The sequence below is a fragment of the Schistocerca nitens genome, chromosome 1 (assembly GCF_023898315.1).
Source record: "Schistocerca nitens isolate TAMUIC-IGC-003100 chromosome 1, iqSchNite1.1, whole genome shotgun sequence".
Lineage (NCBI taxonomy): Eukaryota > Metazoa > Arthropoda > Insecta > Orthoptera > Acrididae > Schistocerca > Schistocerca nitens.
Genome location: NC_064614.1, coordinates 1157667925 through 1157692063, shown reverse-complemented (window position 1 = coordinate 1157692063; position 24139 = coordinate 1157667925). Strand labels below are relative to the sequence as shown.

Here is a 24139-nt window from a genome sequence, read left to right as displayed (position 1 = left end):
GAAATATACACAACGCAGGACAGGCCGGACCGAAAACTATGCACAGAGACATAGAAAACCCTTATATTCAAATGCGGTGTTAGAGAATAATAAAATAGAATGTGTAGAGCAATTAAATATAGATTAGACTACGCATCTATGGCTAAAAGGCAACAATGCAGAAAAGACAAATACAACTGCATATACGTGATAAATGACCGAGGTCCTGGTAATAAAAAGCTACAAACTAATAAATTGTTTAAAAAAAATGAGAAGCATGCAATCATAGAAAACCTGGTTCTTGCTTGATAACTGATCATTGAGTAATGTATCCTTCATGGAGTGTGAATTTTTAACAATTTCGATCTCTTGAAGCAGTTTGAGCCTCTTACCCTTTTGTGCGTGGTGAAAAACCCTTCAGTTTCCGATCGTAAGTGGCTGGTGGCCGCTGGGTAATTATTCTTAACCTGTCCCTTCTTAGTGAGTTAACGCTCCTGAAACCTAATTTTAAAAGCCCTCCCCGTCTAGCCAATATAATCGGCTTGACATTCACCGCATATACGCCAGAGACAGCGTGTTTATCTTTCTGGTGAGGCTAATTGTCAATGCATTGATACTGGTTTTTATTGGAGATAGTAAACACCGCTCTTGTATTTCACCACGAAAGAGATTAGCTGTGACACAGGACACATTACCTAAAAATAGAAGCTTAGTAAACCAGTAATTTTGAGGTGCAGAATCGAAGGAGATTTCTCGATCACGTAGCAATGTTTTCGACATGTATGATTTGTAAATGATGGAGGAGCTGTAGCCATTATAGAAACCGACATTTTACAAGTTTTCCATTTCCTTTGTTATAGGTTGAGTGGTATGTGGAATTTTAGTGACACATTGCATCATTGAACTGAAGTAGTTCGTGTTATAGGGATGACACGACATATCGTGTATAGCTGAGTCGCTTGTAGAAGACTTGAATTATCCGATCGGTTTTTGAAGCTTATTTTGCTTTTATAGAAGTCGAGAATAGGACCAAGGCGGATTTATTGTAATATAGTCATCCACTTATATTTTCAGATAACCGTGTAAGTAGGCTGTTTATCTTTTCTTATTGGCGGCGTTACGTGGCGCTCTGTATGAGAGTCGCTGGCTGTGCTGTGTGCAGTCTGTGGCTGGTTTGCATTGTTGTCTGCCATTGTAGTGTTAGGCAGCTGGAGGATGTTAACAGCGCGTAGCGTTGCGCAGTTGGAGGTCAGCCGCCAGCGGTGGTGGATGTGGGGAGAGAGATGGCGGAGTTTGGAAATTTGTAAGACTGGATGTCATGAACTGCTATGTATATTATGATTTTTCAACACTATTAAGGTAAATACATTGTTTGTTCTCTATTAAAATCTTTCATTTGCTAACTATGCCTATCAGTAGTTAGTGCCTTCCGTAGTTTGAATCTTTTATTTAGCTGGCAGTAGTGGCGCTCGCTGTATTGCAGTAGTTCGAGTAACGAAGATTTTTGTGAGGTAAGTGATTTGTGAAAAGTATAGGTTAATGTTAGTCAGGGCCATTCTTTTGTAGGGATTTTTGAAAGTCAGATTGCGTTGCGCTAAAAATACTGTGTGTCAGTTTAAACACAGTCATGTATAATTTTTCTAAGGGGACGTTTCATATGTCCACCCTTAGCCGAGGATACCTCACTGGAATCTTCTGATTTTTTCTTGTAGTTTGTGTAATTAGTGTAGCTATTGTTTATTGCTAGCGCGTAATTGTGGAGAGAATCTTCTTTGTAGTTGTAGTTTTTCATTGTTGTACAGTAAAACAATTGTGGCATACATGTAGATTTGCACCTAGTATTTTGCAGCTGCGCTTGCAATTAACTAGATATTACACTCCTGGAAATTGAAATAAGAACACCGTGAATTCATTGTCCCAGGAAGGGGAAACTTTATTGACACATTCCTGGGGTCAGATACATTACATGATCACACTGACAGAACCACAGGCACATAGACACAGGCAACAGAGCATGCACAATGTCGGCACTAGTACAGTGTATATCCACCTTTCGCAGCAATGCAGGCTGCTATTCTCCCATGGAGACGATCGTAGAGATGCTGGATGTAGTCCTGTGGAACGGCTTGCCATGCCATTTCCACCTGGCGCCTCAGTTGGACCAGCGTTCGTGCTGGACGTGCAGACCGCGTGAGACGACGCTTCATCCAGTCCCAAACATGCTCAATGGGGGACAGATCCGGAGATCTTGCTGGCCAGGGTAGTTGACTTACACCTTCTAGAGCACGTTGGGTGGCACGGGATACATGCGGACGTGCATTGTCCTGTTGGAACAGCAAGTTCCCTTGCCGGTCTAGGAATGGTAGAACGATGGGTTCGATGACGGTTTGGATGTACCGTGCACTATTCAGTGTCCCCTCGACGATCACCAGTGGTGTACGGCCAGTGTAGGAGATCGCTCCCCACACCATGATGCCGGGTGTTGGCCCTGTGTGCCTCGGTCGTATGCAGTCCTGATTGTGGCGCTCACCTGCACGGCGCCAAACACGCATACGACCATCATTGGCACCAAGGCAGAAGCGACTCTCATCGCTGAAGACGACACGTCTCCATTCGTCCCTCCATTCACGCCTGTCGCGACACCACTGGAGGCGGGCTGCACGATGTTGGGGCGTGAGCGGAAGACGGCCTAACGGTGTGCGGGACCGTAGCCCAGCTTCATGGAGACGGTTGCGAATGGTCCTCGCCGATACCCCAGGAGCAACAGTGTCCCTAATTTGCTGGGAAGTGGCGGTGCGGTCCCCTACGGCACTGCGTAGGATCCTACGGTCTTGGCGTGCATCCGTGCGTCGCTGCGGTCCGGTCCCAGGTCGACGGGCACGTGCACCTTCCGCCGACCACTGGCGACAACATCGATGTACTGTGGAGACCTCACGCCCCACGTGTTGAGCAATTCGGCGGTACGTCCACCCGGCCTCCCGCATGCCCACTATACGCCCTCGCTCAAAGTCCGTCAACTGCACATACGGTTCACGTCCACGCTGTCGCGGCATGCTACCAGTGTTAAAGACTGCGATGGAGCTCCGTATGCCACGGCAAATTGGCTGACACTGACGGCGACGGTGCACAAATGCTGCGCAGCTAGCGCCATTAGACGGCCAACACCGCGGTTCCTAGTGTGTCCGCTGTGCCGTGCATGTGATCATTGCTTGTACAGCCCTCTCGCAGTGTCCGGAGCAAGTATGGTGGGTCTGACACACCGGTGTCAATGTGTTCTTTTTTCCATTTCCAGGAGTGTATTTTCAGTGCTATGTTAATGTGTTTTCTTATTTTGCTCTTCAAATTGTGCTTTTCTGTGTTTTCGTGTGAAATACTGTGACAATAATGGCGTGTGAAAAACGTAACACTAGGTTCCAAAGTAAACAGAGAAATAATAGTGACGACGAGCGTAGCTTATCAGCACCACTGTGTAATGAATTAACAGACATTCAAAAGTGGTAATTTGGTACTTGTGCATAGGGAAATGGAGCGGGCGTCAAATAATGGCGTAGACAGTGAAACAATTAGTGAACAGGGAAGCATTATCAATCGATCGGTCGGCAACAGCTCGCCTCAGGAATCCGAAATGACAGGACACAATCTCGCAAATACTGTAGATTCAGGTTTTCGGTCCTCACCGTTTTCTGAAATAAGTCAAGACACATTTTCTGCTTGTCAAAATGTGAATGTTGCCGGTGCAAATTCACTGCCGAAAAACACTGAGGAACATGTTCCAGACACTAATACATTATTATTACAATTAATGCAACAAATGGAACAAAATCAGAAACAAATGGAACAAAATCTTCAAAAGTTAGACACAATGGAACAACACCAGAGACAAACTCAGCAACAGTTAGACACAATGGAACAAAATCAGAGACAAACACAGCGAAAGCTTCAAAAGTTAGACACAATGGAACAAAATCTTCGGAAGTTAGACACCACACTTGAACAAACATGTGAAGATTTAACTACTGAGTAACATAACATTGAATCGAAATGTCAGAAAACCTGTAATGACGTAAAAACACAAATTTGTGAGCATTTTCAACCTAGTTTTTCGCGGCATGAAAATGCATTACAGAATCACGAAGCAGCCATAAAAGAACTGCAAATTATTGTTCATGAAATTATGAGGCGTTGCAAGCTAAAATTGAGGACACAGTAGATACGATTTGAACACAAATGGACACTCTGAAACTTGGTTCAGAAAAACACACAGAGGAAATAATTTCACTATCGGATAAAGTAGCCGAACTTTCAGATCAGTTCACTAACTTATCTACAAAGGTAAATGATGATCTGAATGACACAAGACCTGTAGCTTTCACTGACACTGAAGAGTATGAACAAATTAGAAAATTCAAACAAAATCAAAATCAAATCAATACACAGTACAAAAGAGAAATCCGGGAAGTACAAGATCAGTTGGCACAAGTAATACAAGAATTACGTATTTCAGAGGACACTCGCGCTCCAGTACGGAAAGAGGGACATAGAAATACGGAGCAACCACAAAATAATAACACAGGACACTTCGGAAATTATGAAAGAAATTGGCAAGGCGCATTGAATTTTGAGATGGAACCGCCGAAACGAAGTAACAATGACTGATGTGCGACTCGCCGACACGATGATTTTGACTATAAGCTGTTCATTATTACACGCAAATTCAAAACATTTAAGAATTCTGACAACGACATTCATTCACAAGCATGGCTCCATCAATTCTCTCATTGTTTTCCTCCCAACTGGTCATTGCGGCACAGATTAGAATTTATGTGTGGCTACTTGGAGAATGAACCAGCTGTAAGAGTGCGATCTGTCATTCACGATTGTCACAGTGAAGGAGAATTTTATCATGCCTTCCTCTCAGCATATTGGTCTCAACCTACACAAGACCGAGTAAAACATAGCATCATAATGATGAAACATTTCGAACAATCTAAATTTTCCAGTCTTGTGAAATATTTTGAAGACATGGAAATTGACACTGACAATCGCAGGACGAGAAAACAGGAACACAACAATTACAGGTCACATCCGTCACGATTCCGCGATGAAAGAAATAATAAATGGACACGAAAAGGCTATTCTTACAACGTAAATTGTGACCAAAACAGCCGGCCGAAGTGGCCGTGCGGTTAAAGGCGCTGCAGTCTGGAACCGCAAGACCGCTACGGTCGCAGGATCGAATCCTGCCTCGGGCATGGATGTCTGTGATGTCCTTAGGTTAGTTAGGTTTAACTAGTTCTAAGTTCTAGGGGACTAATGACCTCAGCAGTTGAGTCCCATAGTGCTCAGAGCCATTTGAACCTTTTTTTTTTTTTTTTGTGACCAAAACAGACATCACCCGTATGACAACCGTTGGCCCAGTAGTAAGAATTACAGGGAAAGATCACCTCTCCGCGGTAATGACTATCACAGAGACAATCAGAGAAACAGACAATATGGAAACCAAAATAATTATTATCAAGAGAGACAGAATAACTTCAGACGCAACGGTCCACCGCACAGTTACGATTCCGGGAGAAATTCTCCACCACATGACCGACAAAAAAGAAACTGTGGAATCTATCAACAAGACGACAGACGATATGATCGTAACGACAGACCTGAATTGCATCAGAACTGGCGGGATTCAAACAGAGCAGGGCCCTCTCGACAAGGTGAATTTGTAGAAGTTAGGTCTCCAAATCGCAGTAACGACGCGTGCCAACAAAGAAACAGACAATGACTCGCACCGCAGGCAGCCACGTGCGCCCGCTGGTTCGGTGAAAAATAACATAGACGCTAACCTTGAGAAAAATTCCAGTATTCTTTACAGACGTATACCACATGATAACTGCGTTAAAGTTGAAACTCTGCGTACTCGGAAGAGCAAAGGGTTACACCACATTTCACATGTAAAACTATTTACTGAGACATAATCTTCTTTTTAACTTAGTCTTTGCTATAAAACTTTTCACTTTACATTTCTAGTATGCTTTGACAGACTTAAGAAACTGTTAACATGCAACAATGTTTGTAGTTAAATATCCAGTCAAGAACCAAGAGAACATATTTAAACAGAAATTACGAATGCATTGTTATTGTGAACAGACGACACAGTGTTATTGTGTGTGTACATTCTTGCTTGTTACTTACACGATTACGTAACGACTATAAGGCTCACATACTTAGAACATTTACCAGTACTGCTAATGAGATTTTAATGCAACATTTTGGTTTACTTGAAAAGACATTCTGGATTTAAAGTACTTTCTGTGAGATACCAGGTGACACAGTGGCTAGTTAATGTGACAGCTACACGATTTTATCACGACGCTACTAATGAGTGACAATTTACAATGTTGCTTTTTCAGTGTTTCTGTTTTATATCTGCACAGTTTTTCTGTATTATTCTTGAAAGTAAAACATGTTTTAGTAGTAAATTTTGTGGTATAGCTACAATGAGACAGCCTTTTCCGTAGCACAACAATACGTTACATTATAGTACTTTCTTCATCACGGTAAGGTACGTAATAACTACGATATCAATACGCAAAGAATTTCACTTTCGTTTATGATGAGGTAAGTACATTAACTTCTGCAGAACTTAGCTTTCGGAGGACGAGAACTACGACACTTCCACAGAGATTATCTTACAACAAGACGCACAGTTTAGCGCTACAGTACACGTATTTGAGTGATTAATTTTGTACTTAAAACATTTATTTTTAAAGATATTTGAAGTACAATGATATAAAGTTTTTCCGTGATACATTTCATTCCATTGCAATAATCTGTAACACCTGAGGGTATAATTACATTAATCCTCAGGGGGGTACACGCTTACTTTGTGTACCATGTGTTTGGCAAGCACAAGGAGCCCTAGCTAATATGGTATTTCCTTATACAACTTTACACATCGGTACCATATTTCTCCAACACAGAATTACACAGCTATCTGATCACTTATCTGAGAGGGACAAACATTTTTTTACTACGTCAGTGACACATGTCTACGCAATTACACAGATGGATAACTTCACACTTATGAAATTGTATTTTGTCTGTACTTTGTGAACAGTTCATATTTTTCGGAACCATTGTGATACTATGAGAGCTTTGAATGATGTATTTGGTAAGGGAGCATGATTTTAAAGTACGTTTGAGGTAGATGACACTATTGAAATGAGCAGAGAATTTTTTTTAGGTTTTGACATTATTGCAGAAAGGTACGACGTTTTTGAGATTTGACTGAGGTGTTATGATGTTATTTTTACGACGATGATGTGTATTATGCTGTTGGGGTATGTTTATGATCAATAAGATGATGCTATTCTATATGAGGAATTTGATTATGCTACGTATTTATTATGATGAAACATTGAAGAAGTGTCGACGAATACGTATATGAATAATGAGTAGTGGTTAGGGACTCTGATTTGTAGAAAAGGAAGTTGGAAACCAAGAATCGTACTTTAAGAGTTATGAAATGTCTGTAAATGCGCAAATGTATCACAATGCCGATGAAAACTTTTTGAACACTGTTATATTCATAGGATTTTGTTTCTACACATTTGAACGCACATTCTCGACCTGTGAAATTTTTTATATGAGACCGTCACTGTAGCGCAAACTGGTGTCGTAAATATTTCAGTAAGGAACGTAGGTCACTGTAAGCACCCAGCTGCGCGACAGTCGCCTGGAAAAAAGCCATTAGTGTGTGTCTTTCAGAGGCACAAGTGAAAAAGACCATTATCCTCGCTATTGACATTTCTTTGTAGAAAGCATCGCAAATACGAGGTGTAGGTTAATGTTAGTCAGGGCCATTCTTTTGCAGGGATTATTGAAAGTCAGATTGCGTTGCGCTAAAAAATATTGTGTGTCAGTTTAAGCACAGTCCTGTACAATTGCTCAAAGGGGACGTTTCAACCTGATGATGCTCTGTCCGTGGGCAACGTGTCGCTCTTAAGTTAATAAATAAAATTCTGTAAACTACGGCTGTTTTTAAATAGTATAAATTCAGCTTTAAAATAAAATCATTTCAGTGCAATAGGTGACTGTTGACATCAGTTTTGGTGATACACCGAGAACCGCCTTACAACTTTCACATAATGGAAAACAGTAACATGGGAAAATGTTTGAACCGAGACATTACAGGAGGGGAAAAGTATAGCGTTTGGAGTTTAACAACAATTTCGTTAGAGACGGAGTACAAGTTCCGGTTGCAGAAGGAATTACTTTTGGAGTGAGGCACATGGCAGCATGGTTACATACGGGAGATATTTCAGGGAATAAAATCAGCCGCAGCCTTCTTTAAGTAACTATCCTTGCGTTTATTTTGAGAAGTCAGTGAACACTCATATTAGCATAGCCAGATGATGGTATGAGATCAAGTCCAGTGCTGTAACCACTGTATCGCCTATTCGAGCCGAAGCAGAAAAGGGGTATGTCATACGAGGCCTGTCCAAAAATATCCTACCTTTGGTCAAAAAAATATTTCAAATGCCTGACGGGGTTGGAACCCCAATCCTCTTCAGAGTAGGCCCCTTGTGCCCACCGATTCTTCCACTGCTGGAAACACCTCTGGAAGCCTTCTTTTGGAATGGTGTTCATCTCCGCCGTCGTGTTCCACATTCTCTCGTCTCTACTCTCAAAACGGGATCATTTCAGTGGCGTCTTCAATTTTGGAAACAACCAGAAGTTGCAAGGAGCTATGTCTGGAGAGTAAGGAGGTTGGCGAACGGCTGTAACTCCATGTCTGACCAAGAAATTTTGGATCAAGTGCATGAATGTGCGGGGGCGTTGTCGCGATGCAGTTGCCAGTTTTTCGCCGTCCACATGTCTGGTCTTTTGCGCAGAACTGCGTCACTGAGTCGCCGGAGAACATCTTGATAGTACTCCTTTGTCACTGTTTGTCCTTCCGGTGCGTATTCGTGATGCACAATTCCACGGACATCAAAGAAGACGTTCATAATCACCTTGATTTCGCTTCGCACTTGCCGCACTTTCTTCGGCCTTGGAGACTCGGGATTCTTCCATTACGAAGACTGCCTTTTTGTTTCCGGGTCGTACTCGTACACCCATGACTCATCTCCAGTTATCACGGTGTTCAGAAACCCAAGATCAGTGTTGGAGGTGTCTAGAAGATCCTGTGCAACGTCAAAGCGGGGGTCTTTTTGTTCTGGAGACAACAACTTTGGCACGAATTTCGCAGCCACTCGGTGTATGTTCAAATCATCAAGCAAAATTGCATGTGCAGAAACTTTACCTACTCCATCCTCTTGGGAAATCTCCCGCACGGTCAAACGACGATACGCCATCACCAAATTTTGCACCCTCTCAACATCAGCTGCACTCCGAGCAGTTTCGGACCTGTCAGAACGCTGGTCACTCTCCGCTGATGTGCGGCCATTTTTCAGTCGGTTGAATCACTCCTTAATTTGCGTTACACCCATCGCATCTTCTCCAGACATCTGCTGAATCTTACGAATTGCTTCGCTTTGAGAATCATCAAGCTTTTGAGAAAATTTGATACAGAGTGTTTGCTCAACACGTTCAGTCATCTTGAGAGAATTGGTAATCCGACGAACACGTTGTGTAGTACCTCACTCAGCGACCGACAGGCAGCGACTGACGCCCTGAAAGGCGGGGACAAAATTCAAGCATGCGCATAAAGGTCTCTTCCTTTACTGTGTACAGTGGCACAGCGCTATCGTCTCGAAAATCAAATGTCGGATACTTTTTAGACAGACCTCGTGTTCTTCTTCCTCGTGACTTGAGTTCCCTATAAAACCCGTCAGAATTGTTGGGCGCTATTCTCCTTGCAACTGAAAATTCCTCGTAGCTCTGGATTTTATAAGTTTTCTGCAGCACTGTCACTGCAGTTCTTGGGGTTTTTTCCCGAGTTACCAGCCGATGTCAGAAACTAGTTTCAGTATTTAGAAAGTAATCACAATTATCTGAAGGTTACCTATCTCAAAGCAACTTACTATGTATATACGTACTATATGTTCTCATTGTCTAAAACTTAACTCCGTCCGAACAGGCATTGGAAGGCCCTACTGTACCGACCGGCCGCCGAGTCATCCTCAGGCCACAGATGTCACTGGATGCGGATATGGAGGGGCATGTGGTCAGCACACTGCTCTCCCGGCCGTATGTCGGTTTACGAGATCAGAGCCGCTACTTCTCTATCAAGTAGCTCCCCAGTTTGCCTCACAAGGGCTGAGTGCAGCCCGCTTGCCAACAGCGCTCGGCAGACTGAATGGTCACCCATCCGAGTGCGCTTAACTTCGGTGTTCTCATTGTCAATTAATTATAAAGTAGGTAGCATTAATGTGATTAACAAAGGATTGTGTTTTAATAGGTTTGGATTTTACACTCTAAGCAATTGTGCATAGTTTCCCTCGGCTCTCTATCTTTCATGAAAGTAAAACTACCTTTCCTCCTCCATTTCGTTGGTTAGCCGGTCTACCCAACGAATCTGCACTATTCTTCTATAATTTATTTTATTGGTGTTGGCTTACGCAGCAACGAATGGTGCAACTAATCAGTGTGTCCTTATGGCTTCGACTTCTTGCCATGTACAACTTCATCAACATTGGCTGCTACACTGTCATCACAAGCAATCAGCAATTGGGGAAATCCTTCAAATTTGAAAGGACTAGTCAAAGAACAAGTATCTTGTGCACAAATGAAACAGTGTTTGAAATGTGCTGGTGGGCATTTTCATATGGCAATGCCGATATAGAAATGTAGTGAAGAAAGCGTAATGCTCTGGTATCTATGACTTCCATGCCCTAGCTATTGAAATTAACCGAAATCAAAGCGCCTCGAATTTCACCTCTTTAGTATTCCAAACATGCGTCGGCACCAATGGGCTCCAGACTGAGTCGTGGCAACAAAATGAACAACTTCTTTACAATCAACAGAATTGCGCCACTATTTTCAATCCCACTACAGCTGTAGGTATCTGTTTCGGCATCGGTAATATCCTCAGAATATGCAAGCCGTCCTGAACGCACTAGACACAGAGGAATTTTGAGGACAGCCAAAGAACATTTGCTGGACTGATGCACTGTACACCCAACACTAGGGGTGAAGCACTATTACACGTCATGGCTACGAAGATATCAGTGTTTGCAACTGTTCTTGTTATTTTCAACACATATTTCCTAAAATACGTCGTTCCGAGCCATACTGATAGTTTCATTACACGATAAATCATACTCACGAAAGCTCATAATTGGCCAATATTCGAGCTCCAGTACGTATTCAAAGGTCGCATGTTTTAAACCGTCGCGATATAATGATCTCATAGCAAACGTTTCAAACGCAACATATCCATGTTGCTGATTAACCCGCGCACCCGCTATCGCTTTGTAATCACGCTACTTTTGACGTCGTATTTGTAGTTTTTGTATCTTCATGCTTTCTTTGGCGTTTAAAAAATTAATAATTTATTACATTTGATAAATGTGTTACGTTCCTTGATTTATTAAACTGGTCGTTATCCTGCTGGGCACTTGATGTGCGAAACTCCGCCACTGTATGTCCACTGCAAAAGCTGACATAAAATTACGTTCGTTTCGAGGGAAACAGAACGCGTTCCCGAATACTCGGATTAACAGAGCTTCGTGGTAATGTTCTCTGAAATCCTAACACTTTCTGGGAATGAATATGGACATACAGGACGTGTTGTTATTTCAGGCAGACCAAATTGCTTGCTCGGGCAAACCTACATTACGAACGATATGAAATTTGACAGCCGCACAAACGCAAATTACACATGGCAAGAGCCAGTCGATTGATCACCTGTGCTCATAAACGAAACATTTCAGTACCAAAATTGCTATTCTTGTCCATTGTATATGAGCTCAAGCTGTGCGAAATCATCACACTCACTATGCTCTGTACCCTGAAAATACATTTTGATGGTATTTGCTCCACAAGACACGAGAGATCAAACTAGGAAAAAGAGATTACAAAAAGTTACACCATGTTCGACTGCTGCAAACACCGACCCTTTGCGAATTTTGATAGGCTAATCAGTAACCAAACAAGTGGGGCCGTTCGCTGGGTTTGCTTCTTACTCGCGGCTGTCGCGTTAATTCGTGCTCGTAAAGTCAGCACCGGAAAGCAGGGAGGAAACATAATTAGCGAACTTAATTAGTGAAGTCTGGCACGGAACTTGAAACGTAGAGGCACAGCTGCATATTGAATAAATTCCGCTTCAGTTGGAACTTAAGTGGTACTCCAGTAACTTGAGCCTAAAGAAACTCTGTTAACTGCTCCAAGACCACTGGAGTCGAGCGATCAGATCAAATAGAGGAGGAAAGGTCGGGCGATGCAACCAACTGCACGAACGGCAAGGGGCCCGTCGGTTCTTCACAGCGTGAAATATTGCAGATCGTAATTGCCTTAGATCGTCGCTCGCAACACCGTGTTCTGCAATTCTCTGAAGTTGCACCACCTTTGCAAAAGCTACTATAAAGGGCGTTTTTTCTATTTTCCCATAACCATGTAAGGTAATCAATGTTACTCACATGAGCTGACATCCCTACTATCTCTTCTTTTGAAGAGATCGTTAGTGCATCTAAAGAAGAGGCAGCTAAACCACAAAAGCACAGAAATATAAAAGCATGGTCACCAGTGGAAACAATGTTATTATTTAGGTTACCTTGTCTTTATTGTAAGTCACTGGTCTTTCCAACTAACTGATTTCTATCTCGCAAAAAAGTTAATGTCTGTTATTTCAAGTTAGGAGGTACCACATACATGCAGAAACAGGGTCCCGCAATGTGTTCACCATTATCCTGCTACCTTATTAAAATACTCGTCACTATGGTCGAACATAATATGATCGAACACCTTAAATTATTTTTCAAAAATGTAGTGATTCGGGAAAGGTACATTTATGACATTATTATATTATGTAGAGGCTCTTTTCAGGAATGTGATACTTTTATGAAGTAATTAACCAAAATACAACTCAATATTCAGTTTATGGAACGGAGTGAAAATGGAATCTTTTTTGTTTTTAGGTTTATGATGAAGTCTGAAACTAAGTCGTAAAAATTATTCCATTCCACTGTGGAATGGTGCTACAGCAACAAATTTCGAATTATTTCAGGATAAAAACAGACTTTGTTGCGAAATTATTTAATATCAATGACGAGTTTCACCCTTTTGGGGCATCATCACACCGTGTGAAAGAAGCTGGATATGTAACCCACCTATCATATGGCATATAAAATGGAAAATGTGCGTAACACTAGCGGGATATGTAATCCAACCGTCATAAGAACATGTAAAGTGCAAGGTAGACCTTGAGCACACCAGCTGGTTCGGCCATAGCAGTGTGAAGTAGGGCCACGCTTACAAAATAAGTGCGGTATGAGCCGCACATAGTACACTGTCCCTTTGGCGTGCACACAAATATTACTGTTACTAACAGTAATTGAAAACAAATATTATTGTGACAGATAGTAATATTTGTGCAGACGCCAAACAGAAATTGTGTTGTGTGTGGTTTCATATAAATGTCTCACATGTAATGGCAACTAAAAGAGCATGTGATGATGAAAAGCTGCCTATCAATCATAATAAAATTAAGGACTTGTCTAAAACGATGAACTACATACCAGACGAATATCAAGGTCACTGCTCCAGTGTCCCACAAACTATTCTTTTGTTTGATCTATATATATTATAAAATTAAGTGTACAATGTGCGTGCCACTAGAACTCAGAAAGGAGTCTCGGTACGATCAAGAGAATTACATGGTGCGACAGCCATCTATTTTCCAGCCATGAAGAAGATTCCCGTATTTACCGGCAGGGCGTGCTTTTGAAGATACAAAACCTGTGAAGTTTCCCCTCTAGAAATTTCTTAAATATTCCAGACATTCGAGAGCATTCCAGAATATTCTGCAGTATTCGAGAGCACTGCACAACATTCCAGAATGCTTCGGTATGTTCGACAATGATCCGGGATGTTCTGGAATGTTCGGGAATAATCTGGAACATTCGGGAAGATTCCAGGATATTCAAGAACATCCCGGAACATCCTCATTGTGGAACATTCCGGGACAGTCTTGACTGTTGTGGGATATTCTGGAATATTGTGGACCATTCGTAGCGTTTTTGCTATGTTCTGGAATTCACCACTGGTGGGGCTACCCAATGGTAAGGGTATATAACGCAAGACCCGTCGTGGACTAGAACGTCAGTTTCCTAACAGTAACGAAGAAAGGAACAGAAAAAGTAATGCAGTGAGTGAATAAAAACAAACAGTGGAGTGTGAGAAGTCAAAGTCATAGAGTGACTGAATATAATTCGAAAATAAAGTGTGAAAAGTGTGTAAAGGGCACTTCTGGTATTTGTTAACAAAAACTTAATTTGAGTAATATTTTGGACAATGCCCAGACATTAAAGAGGAGGAGGTCTTACCAGTTCTGGAACAAAACGGCGAAAACAAAAAAAAAAAAAAAACAAAAAAAAACAGTGAATAAACGAAACAGATGAAGAGCGAGAAGCACGCTTAAGTTCTCAAGAACGACAACCAGCACCGTGAGAGGCAAAGAAACCGAAGAACAACGAAATAAACGGACTGAAGAATGAAGAAATGCGACACAATCTTAAAATAAAAGACTGTGAACTCAAACCAGCCATGAAAGTATCACCCTATGAGAAGCGCGGACAAGTAAATCGCTCAAACTAATAAATGAAGCCCTCCACTTCGACTCTACGAAAGAATACAACAAACATAAATATGTCGTAATCGGAAAAACTGATAACATCCGACAACTCTCAAACGCAAAAAAATTCAATAGACAAATACCAGAATTCCGTTGCATGAATGGAAAAATTATTACTAACTTCCAGAGCGAAGCCGGGTACCACAGCTAGTTATATTTTATATCTCACTGGAATTCGTTGGATAATATCATATATACCTTTCGCCTCTCGTTTGTTCTGCAGACGTGAAAATTAAGCACTATTACACTACTGGTCATTAAAATTGCTACACCAAGAAAAAATGCAGATGATAAACGGGTATTCATTGGACAAATATAACATACTAGAACTGCCATGTCATAACATTTTTACGCAATTCGGGTGCATAGTTCCTGAGAAATCAGTACCCAAAACAACCACCTCTGGCCGTAATAACAGTCTTGATACGCCTGGGCATTGAGTCAAACAGAGCTTGGACAGCGTGTACAGCTACAACTGTCTGTGCAGCTTCAACACGATACCACAGTTCATCAAGAGTAGTGACTGGCGTATTGTGACGAGCCCGTTGGTCGGCCACCATTGACCAGACGTTTTCAATTGGTGAGAAATCTGGAGAATGTGCTGGCCAGGGCAGCAGTCGAACATTTTCTGTATCCAGAAAGGCCCGTACAGGACCTGCAACATGCGGTCGTGCATTATCCTGCTGAAATTTAGGGTTTCGCAGGGATGAAATGTAACGTGCACTGTTCAAAGTGCCGTCAATGCGAACAAGAGGTGACCGAGACGTGTAACCAATGGCACCCCGTACCATCACGCCGGGTGATACGCCAGTATGGCGATGACGACTACACCCTTCCAACGTGCGTTCACCGCCATGTCGCCAAACACGGATGCGACCAGCATGATGCTGTAAACAGAACCTGGATTCAAAATAAAAAATGACGTTTTGCCATTTGTGCACCCAGGTTCGTCGTTGAGTACTCCATCGCAGGCGCTCCTGTCTGTGATGCAGCGTCAAGGGTAACCGCAGCCATGGTCTCCGAGCTGATAGTCCATGCTGCTGCAAACTTCGTCGAACTGTTCGTGCAGATGGTTGTTGTCTTCCAAACGTCCCCATCTGTTGACTCAGGAATCGAGACGTGGCTGCACGATCCGTTATAGCCATGCGGATAAGATGCCTGTCATCTCGACTGCTAGTGATATGAGGCCGTTGGGATCCAGCACGGCGTTCCGTATTACCCTCCTGAAATCACCGATTCCATATTCTGCTAATAGTCATTGGATCTCGACCAACGCGAGCAGCAATGTCGCGATAAGATAAACCGCAATAGCAATAGGCTACAATCCGACCTTTATCAAAGTCGGATACACGATGGTAGGCATTTCTCCTCCTTACACGACGCATCACAACAACGTTTCACCAGGCAACGACGGTAAACTGCTGTTTGTGCATGAGAAATTGGTTGGAAACTTCCCTCATGTGAGCACGTTGTAGGTGTCGCCACCGGCCCCAACCTTGTGTGAATGCTCTGAAAGCTAATCATTTGCATATCACAGCAACTTCTTCCTGTCGGTTAAGTTTCGCGTCTGTGGCACGTCATCTTCGTGGTGTAGCAATTTTAATGGCCAGTAGTGTAATAGACATCTAACATTATTCAATGCATTTTTTCTCCAACCAAAGGCCGTCGCTTCTCTTATCACAATACACAATACAGCTTCCACTACTAAAAAAATACCATAGGTTTCCTTTCTTCGGAGATATTCCTGTTAGAATAGGCAAATGTCTGGTTCCGAAAAAAACACAACCCTGGCTTATGATATTCCTCAGAGCAATGGCCAAAAATTTTGATGCAAAGGATGAATGCTTTGTGGTAGGTTTACGTTTTCAAGTGTCTACTGCATCTCTTGTCAACAATGTGATGGCAAATATATATGTCAAACCGGCATAAGTTTTTCAAGTCGGTTCAAAGCGCATACCATTTGCGTGAAATCAGGATCAGTACTAAGTGCGTATTTAAGAGACGGAGGACATCAGCTCACGGACATACACTAGTGTATGCAAATCATACATTTGTTGAATAAGGGTGAAAACCTTAATATTTTATAACAGACAGCAACTTTCCGAACCTTATAAAAATCTCCTGAGCTCACCTTAGATACCCAGATACAACTGAGACATAGATGTATTTGGGAAATTTTGATTTCCTAACCAGACAGACCGATGTTCTTATTTTTCGACAACGAGTTTTGCTGTTTATAAATTCTCCACTGATATTCAAATTGCGTGGAATAATCTCCGTTATTAGTAGCCGCATCACACCGGATTTACCGTATTAGTAGCCTATCCACATATTTTGTATGTTTTATATCACTGGTGATTTAAATTATAATTTATCTTTATGTACAGCATTTTCCCCTCTTTCACTTTGCCATTCAGTGTACTGCCCCACTTTCTCTAGAGCAATCTCGATGGGTTTTCAGATACCGCTGTCAGTGCGGTTTTCCTCATGGTTGCTTGCACAGGGCTTTGGCAAGTGCAGTGTTCATTATGGCTGTGCCCGCATCGTCTCCAGTTGATAATATGGTGTTTAAATATATTGTCGCACGCTTTGCAGAGGTTATTTTATTCTCCCCGCAGCAGATACTCGTCTTATTTTTAGGGACACGCCGTTTTTATCATATTGACAAACGCTTCCATAAGGTTTCAATTTATCAGTGACGTGAAGGACGCCGAAAGATCTCAGGACAGCGTAAAATATTGTTGTAGACACAATTTATGTAAGTACATAATGTACAGGCCAGAGCTAAAAAAATTGTCAAATACCTCCTTTTTAATCCCTGTTTAGATCAGCTGAGGATGCGCCTAAATTGGCGTGAAACCAGTCGTGATTTTCATGAAGAAAACTTTCTACAGCCAGAGTAGTATTATTTTCTGTCTTATAAAAATGTGGACATTTGGGTGCGGTTCCCGCAATTCAAAATAATACGATTTTTTTTGCATCTCTACCATACAGTGTATCCACGGTGTTTCGCTTTTCAAAAATCAATTCTTCGTGTCCTTCCTCCTTTGTAGCTCGTAGCTGCCTTCATTGCCATAAGATGTCACACCAAACGCTAGCTGAATACCGAACAGGTAACAGTCCATATATCAAACGCCATTTCTACAAACAATAACTTAGATACACAAAGCTTCCTCGTAAATCAGCCGAGGGGGACTTCAATTTATAATACGAGTATGTACACATTTTTCGCCAGTACTTAAATAAAACTACGTATGATTCATTGTCTGCTTAGGTATAATAATGTAGCATTCCGGTGTTGTCAATTCCCAACTTATGCAGCATATACAGACACCTACCGTTTCCAGTTTTTGCTCTATTGCACTGCGATCGCACTCTGGACGGTAAGGCAAAATCGAGAGAATTTAGTGATAAGTGACACGTTGCGGGAGAGATGGCAGAGCGTGGGACCAACAGATCTTCCAAATGTCTTCAAAGCTTAAATTCTCTTTCAGTACATGTTCTGCTTTAATGACAGATTGATATGTTGCCCTAAGTCAATTATCATGGAGATCTTAGACGTCTAGGTGTATTGGGATATCATTTCACAAGTGTATTTGCTTAGCGTTGCGCAGGTGGGTACTGTTTAGCCACATAGTACAGCAATACTCTACAATGCAGTGTACAACAGAGTAAAGTGCATAGATGGAAGAGAACCACAGATGCCAACAACATGCGCACAAAGCTTTTTCTATTTCGGGAGTTGCTAGCTGTTTTAGAGAAGTGCTCCTTCCAATGTGTTGCCTCAGACATCATGTAAAGGTAGTGTCTTGGTAAATGCATCCTTTTACAGTGTTAACATGGGACGGTACATCTCTGTTTTAGGTGCGCTGAGACAATAGATGAAGTACTCTCCACGATAGATGCTTGTTACTCACTGGGCGTATCCCCCGTGACCTGCTTTCGGTATAAACTAGACAATGTCATATCTAAACGTATTGCACTGTTCGCTACAGTTGTTACAATACACCTTATTCTCGTGATCATATGACGAAGTTTCAAGTATAGCGGAAAACGGGAAGATACCGGCCCCTGACCAGGAAACTTCTAAGACGGATGTTAATGTGAAAATTAATTATTGGTCTGCTGACGACGATTAAAATCCAAGTACACACATTCTTGTAAGAATTTTATATACCTGCTCAAATTGCACAGAGTCCTTTTATGTCAACAGCTGTTCACAATGACGTCATTAACTTCTGGGCAGGGCATCACAAAATATTCTGACTCTTATCAACACACCACGGATGATACGTTTAGCTGCTCTTCCCATATTACTTGTGACACAGTATTCAGAGCGATACCCATGTGAAGTTATTTAGTCCTGCCACTTGCCCTGTTTTCCTTGATTGTTGGAACATTAGCGAAAATGCCTGCAGCGAGCGTACTTGGCACTATGTAGTCTTTCGGGTTCCATGATGTTTGCATTTGCTTATCCGAAAAGGTAAAATAAGTCTGCTATTACCGCAATCAGAAACAATGCTATTGGACTTGGACTGATCGACTGTACACATCCCCTTGTTAACACAGTTTGCAGTCTTAAAACTTTTGCGTCGACACCACGTCAGTGAAAACAGCACTCCATCTGCACTGTAGTAGTAGTAGTAGTAGTAGTGTTTGCTGTCCCCATTCCTCGTGATGGACTTCTAAATTTTGGGCAGGCCTGCCTAGCCGGCCGCGGTGGTCTCGCGGTTCTAGGCGCGCAGTCCGGAACCGTGGGACTGCTACGGTCGCAGGTTCGAATCCTGCCTCGGGCATGGATGTGTGTGATGTCCTTAGCTTAGTTAGGTTTAAGTAGTTCTAAGTTCTAGGGGACTGATAACCACAGCAGTTGAGTCCCATAGTGCTCAGAGCCATTTGAACCTGCCTAGCTTAAGCATTAGCAGCAACGTACATAATAAATGAGTTTACTGTACAATACAAACAACGGTTCATAGTTTCCCATATTCGACAACCAGTGTTCTCCTAGTAGGTGTATATTATACGTATACAAAGGTTGGCACCATGAATGACTAAAACGTTTACGGGGAGATACCTGAGGACAAACGTCTAAGGTTCCACGAAAGCATGCTTACAAAGTTCCAGTGAGGAAGGCAGGAATGTACTGGGCCCTTATGTACCGCCCTTGTAGGAACCGAAAAGACGAGATTAATTATAACACGCCCATGGCGTTTAAATTGTCATTGTTTCTGCTTTCCGTACACTAATGGGATGAAAAGAAACCATAATACAGAACAAGGATAAGTACCCTCTCACAAGCACTCTACAATGGTGTCCAAAATTTCGATTCCCCTGGGCTATCGTACAGAGACTGCGGTGCCACAGCAAAGTCGGCAGCGCGAACCACTACCACCGACATTATCGTGGCCTTGCTGCAATATCCAACTACGTATGGGAGGCGCTCCAGAACACCATTTCTCCCTCTTAGCCACAGCAGTGCCCTCGCACTGAGGCCAATACAGTGTTGAGCACGCAAGAGCTCAGCCCCAGTTCGAGATCTCAGCTACATCGCTTAACACCATTGTATAGGACCAACGAGTAGCTGAAGTTTATCCAAAACTTGTAGTGTTGTTAATGCTGAACATTGTGCCTGACGATAAATGTTTCTTAATTAGTGGATCAGGTGATGCTTTGCTAGTCCGTAGTAGATGCAAATTATCCAGTACTCCTGTGGCAATACAGTATGTCAAAGTACAGTAAATATTTCATTCACTAATTCAGTAAAGTGAGCTCACATTTCATGAGTTCTTGTTTGATGAGCCTTCTCCAAGAGCAATCAAAGAACGCACAGTTGTGGCCAGATGAAAGTAGTTTCGCCTGGCTACAACTCACGCAGTAGAATCAAGCTGCAAGAATCTAATTCCTGAGCAATACTTTATAGAACCTCAGTAAGTGGCTGATGTTCTGGTCATATACTATGACGGAAAAACAGAGACGGATACACGGAGGTGACAAAAGCCATGTGATAACGGCATTGCGGTAGTACGGCGTACACAGGTGATGCATGTCAAAAGGTTGATGATATGATTAAGGCCCCACGACTGGAATTAACAGACTGTGAACGCGGAACTGGAATGGTAGTTGGGGCTGGACGCGTGTAACATTGAATTTCGTTAATCTCTTGGAAATTCAGTATTCCGAGAATACAACATTTAAGACATTACCTCTCACCAGGGATAAAGCAGTGGTCGATGGCCTTCACTTAACGACCGAGTGCAGCGGTGACTGCACAGAGTTGTCAGTGCTAGTAAAAAAGCAACACGGCGTGAAATAGACGCAGAAATCAATGTGGAACGTACGACGAAAAACTCTGTTAGGACAGTGCTATGAAATACAGTGTTTTGAGCTGTGGCAGAAGACGACCGACAGTAGTGCCTTTGCCAACTGCACGACATTACCTGGAGCTCCTCTCCTCGGCTCATGAACGTGTTGGTTGGACCCTTGACCACTGGAAAACCGTAGCCTGATCAGATAAGCCCAGGGTGAGAATGTGGTGCAAACCCCACAAAGCCACGAAGCGCAGTTGTCAGCAAGACACTGTGCAAGATGTGGTGGCTCCATAATGATGTGGGACGCGGTTACATGGAATGGCCGGGGTCCTCTCGTCCAACTGAATCGATAATTGACTGGAAACTGTTACGTTGGGGTACCTCGAAACCATCTGCAGTATTGAGAATGAGATTTTCACTCTGCAGCGGAGTGTGCGCTGATATGAAACTTCCTGGCAGAGTAAAACTGTGCGCCGGACCGAGACTCGAACTAGGGACCTTTGCCTTTCGCGGGCAAGTGCTCTACCAACTGAGCTACCCAAGCACGACTCACGCCCCGTCCTCACAGCTTCACTTCTGCCAGTACCTCGTCTCCTACCTTCCAAACTTTACAAAAGCTCTGCTGCGAACCTGGTAGAGCACTTGCCCGCGAAAGGCAAAGGTCCCGAGTTCGAGTCTCGGTCCAGCACGTAGTTTTAATCTGCCTGGAAGTTTCATATCAGCGCACACTCCGCTGCAGAGTGAAAATCTCATTCTGGAAACATCCCCCAGGCCGTGGCTAAGCCATGTCTCCGCAATATCCTTTCTTTCAGGAGTGCTAGTTCTACAAGGTTCTCAGGAGAGCTTCTGTAAAGTTTGGAAGGTAGGAGACGAGGCACTGGCAGAAGTAAAGCTGTAAGGACGCTGCATGCATCGTGCTTCGACAGCTCAGATGGTAGAGTACTTACCCGCGAAAGTCAAAGGTCCCTAGTTCGAGTCTCGTCCGACACACAGTTTTAATCTGCCAGGAAGTTTCATATCAGCGCACACTCTGCTGCAGAGTGAAAATCTCATTCTGGAAATATCCCCCAGGCTGTGGCTAAGCCATGTCTCCGCAATGTCCTTTCTTTCAGGAGTGCTAGTTCTGCAAGGTTCGCAGGAGAGCTTCTGTAAAGTTTGGAAGGTAGGAGACGAGGTACTGGCAGAAGTGAAGCTGTGAGGACGGGGCGTGAGTCGTGCTTCGGTACCTCAGTTGGTAGAGCACTTGCCAGCGAAAGGCAAAGGTCCCGAGTTCGAGACTCGGTCCGGCACACAGTTTTATTCTGCCTGGAAGTTTCATCAGTATTCTTAGACTTAATATTCCCAAACCACTAGGGAGTTTTATTGATGACAATGTGCCACAATTGTCCACGATTGGTCTGAACAACATAGACAATTCGAGCGAATGACTTGCCCACCGATAGTGCTCTAGATGAAACCTGTCGAAGACCTTTCGGACAAAGTCGAGAGGTCAGTTTGTGCACAAAATCATGCACTGGCAATACTTCCTCAATTATGGACGGCTATAGAAGCAGCGTGGGTTAATATTCGTGCAGAGAACTTCCAAAGACTTGATGAGACCTCAGTTTTGTATGTCACTAACTTGACGCTCACGGCGTACGCTACTACTTGGACGGCTTACCTGCTGCCGGCGAGGTGGAAGACGCGGAGCGCGGGCGGCGGCAGCGCCTTGGCAGCCTCGTTGACGTAGCCGCCCAGGCCGAGCCCCAGGCCGGGCACGCCGCCCCCCTTGCGGCGGTGCGCGTGGGCGGCGGTGGGCGACGCGCAGCCGCTGCCCTCGCTGCTGCTCCCAGCGGGAGACGTGGCACCGGTCGGGACGCCCACGGCCGCTGCCGTGCCGTCCTGCTGGCGACAAACAAGACGTCATGTGATATACAGAGTCGCAGTGTGGGTGCAGCGCGTGGGCAGTGCTAAACAGCACTGTAGTGGGCAGGTATCGTCGAGTAAATCATGAGAAATTACACAGGCTGTAGTCAAATGAAAACGGGATAGATGGAAAGAAGTAAGGAAACATTATTATTTCAAAATAAATCGTCATAACTACTATTTACTCCGTGGTGAGACAAGACGATCAACGTCAGCATGGAAAAATATTTGTGGTTGCCTACTGTAATGTAACGGACTGCTGAAACTACCCATACCACCGGCTGGCGAGGTGTGCGGTGCCGTCAGTCAACTTGAAGGAGCAAGTGAACTTTAACTACGTAAACATAAACATATTATTATTTTGTTACAAAATTGTTAATATGAGGACAAACATGAGGTATATTGCCACAGAACTAATTTATAAACACTTCTCATTTTTCATACTATGTTTTTCATTTATGTATACGTGCGATGTGTAAAATATCGATATACAACCAAGGTTGGCAGTACTGCACAGTTTGAAAGCTCTGTGAACAGGAGCCGGTGGTTGGCGGGTGTAGAGACAATGGGCAGTTGGTGTTGAGACGTCTTGTAATGCGCTTGCTTTGAGAAGGTCAAGGATAGAGGGAACGAAATGACGTATTGGAAAAGCTCTTACACTGAAAATTAATGAAAATCGTCACGATCAGCATTCATAAAATAAAAGTTGGAAGTTTAAATATGTGTCAGTTCTTACGCAGCAGAATACACACCCTGGAGCTCAAATTGATTTAACAAACAGCGAATGGCGAGATTCATCACTGGACCACGAGCGTGCAACAACCACCAATAAAGGTAAGAAAGTTATATTACTCTAAATTCAAATTGTGATGATACCTTTCTTTCTCCATGTCTTCAACCCTGTATGTACTCTGTTGTTGGAGTGAACAGCGTGACGGGGACTTGTCATCGACTAGGCACACCAGGGAGACCACACAGGTTTAAAATGATAATTTGTAGCTTAATATACTACTGATAAAAATTAATATTTGTCCCCCGGAGAAAGACGTGCATTATACTATGGATCAATGATTGCTTCAGGCTTTCGCCTATTCATCCGAAGGTGGTCAACGGCCACGAATGTCTGTTTGAGGGCTCCGGCAACATGAAAATCACA

General features: G+C 43.1%; 1 protein-coding gene across 1 annotated transcript in view; it reads right to left on the bottom strand.

Annotated features, from left to right (window-relative positions):
- The window catches only part of LOC126232784 (EGFR adapter protein-like), a gene marked incomplete at its 5' end in the record, with an annotated part of 70125 nt that extends 47247 nt beyond the window's left edge, over positions 1 to 22878 (bottom strand). The window contains one exon of the mRNA XM_049942820.1: positions 22739 to 22878. Coding sequence (XP_049798777.1) covers positions 22739 to 22878 — 140 coding nt within the window. The remainder of the gene's footprint in view (positions 1 to 22738) is intronic.
- Positions 22879 to 24139: the final 1261 nt, after the last annotated feature.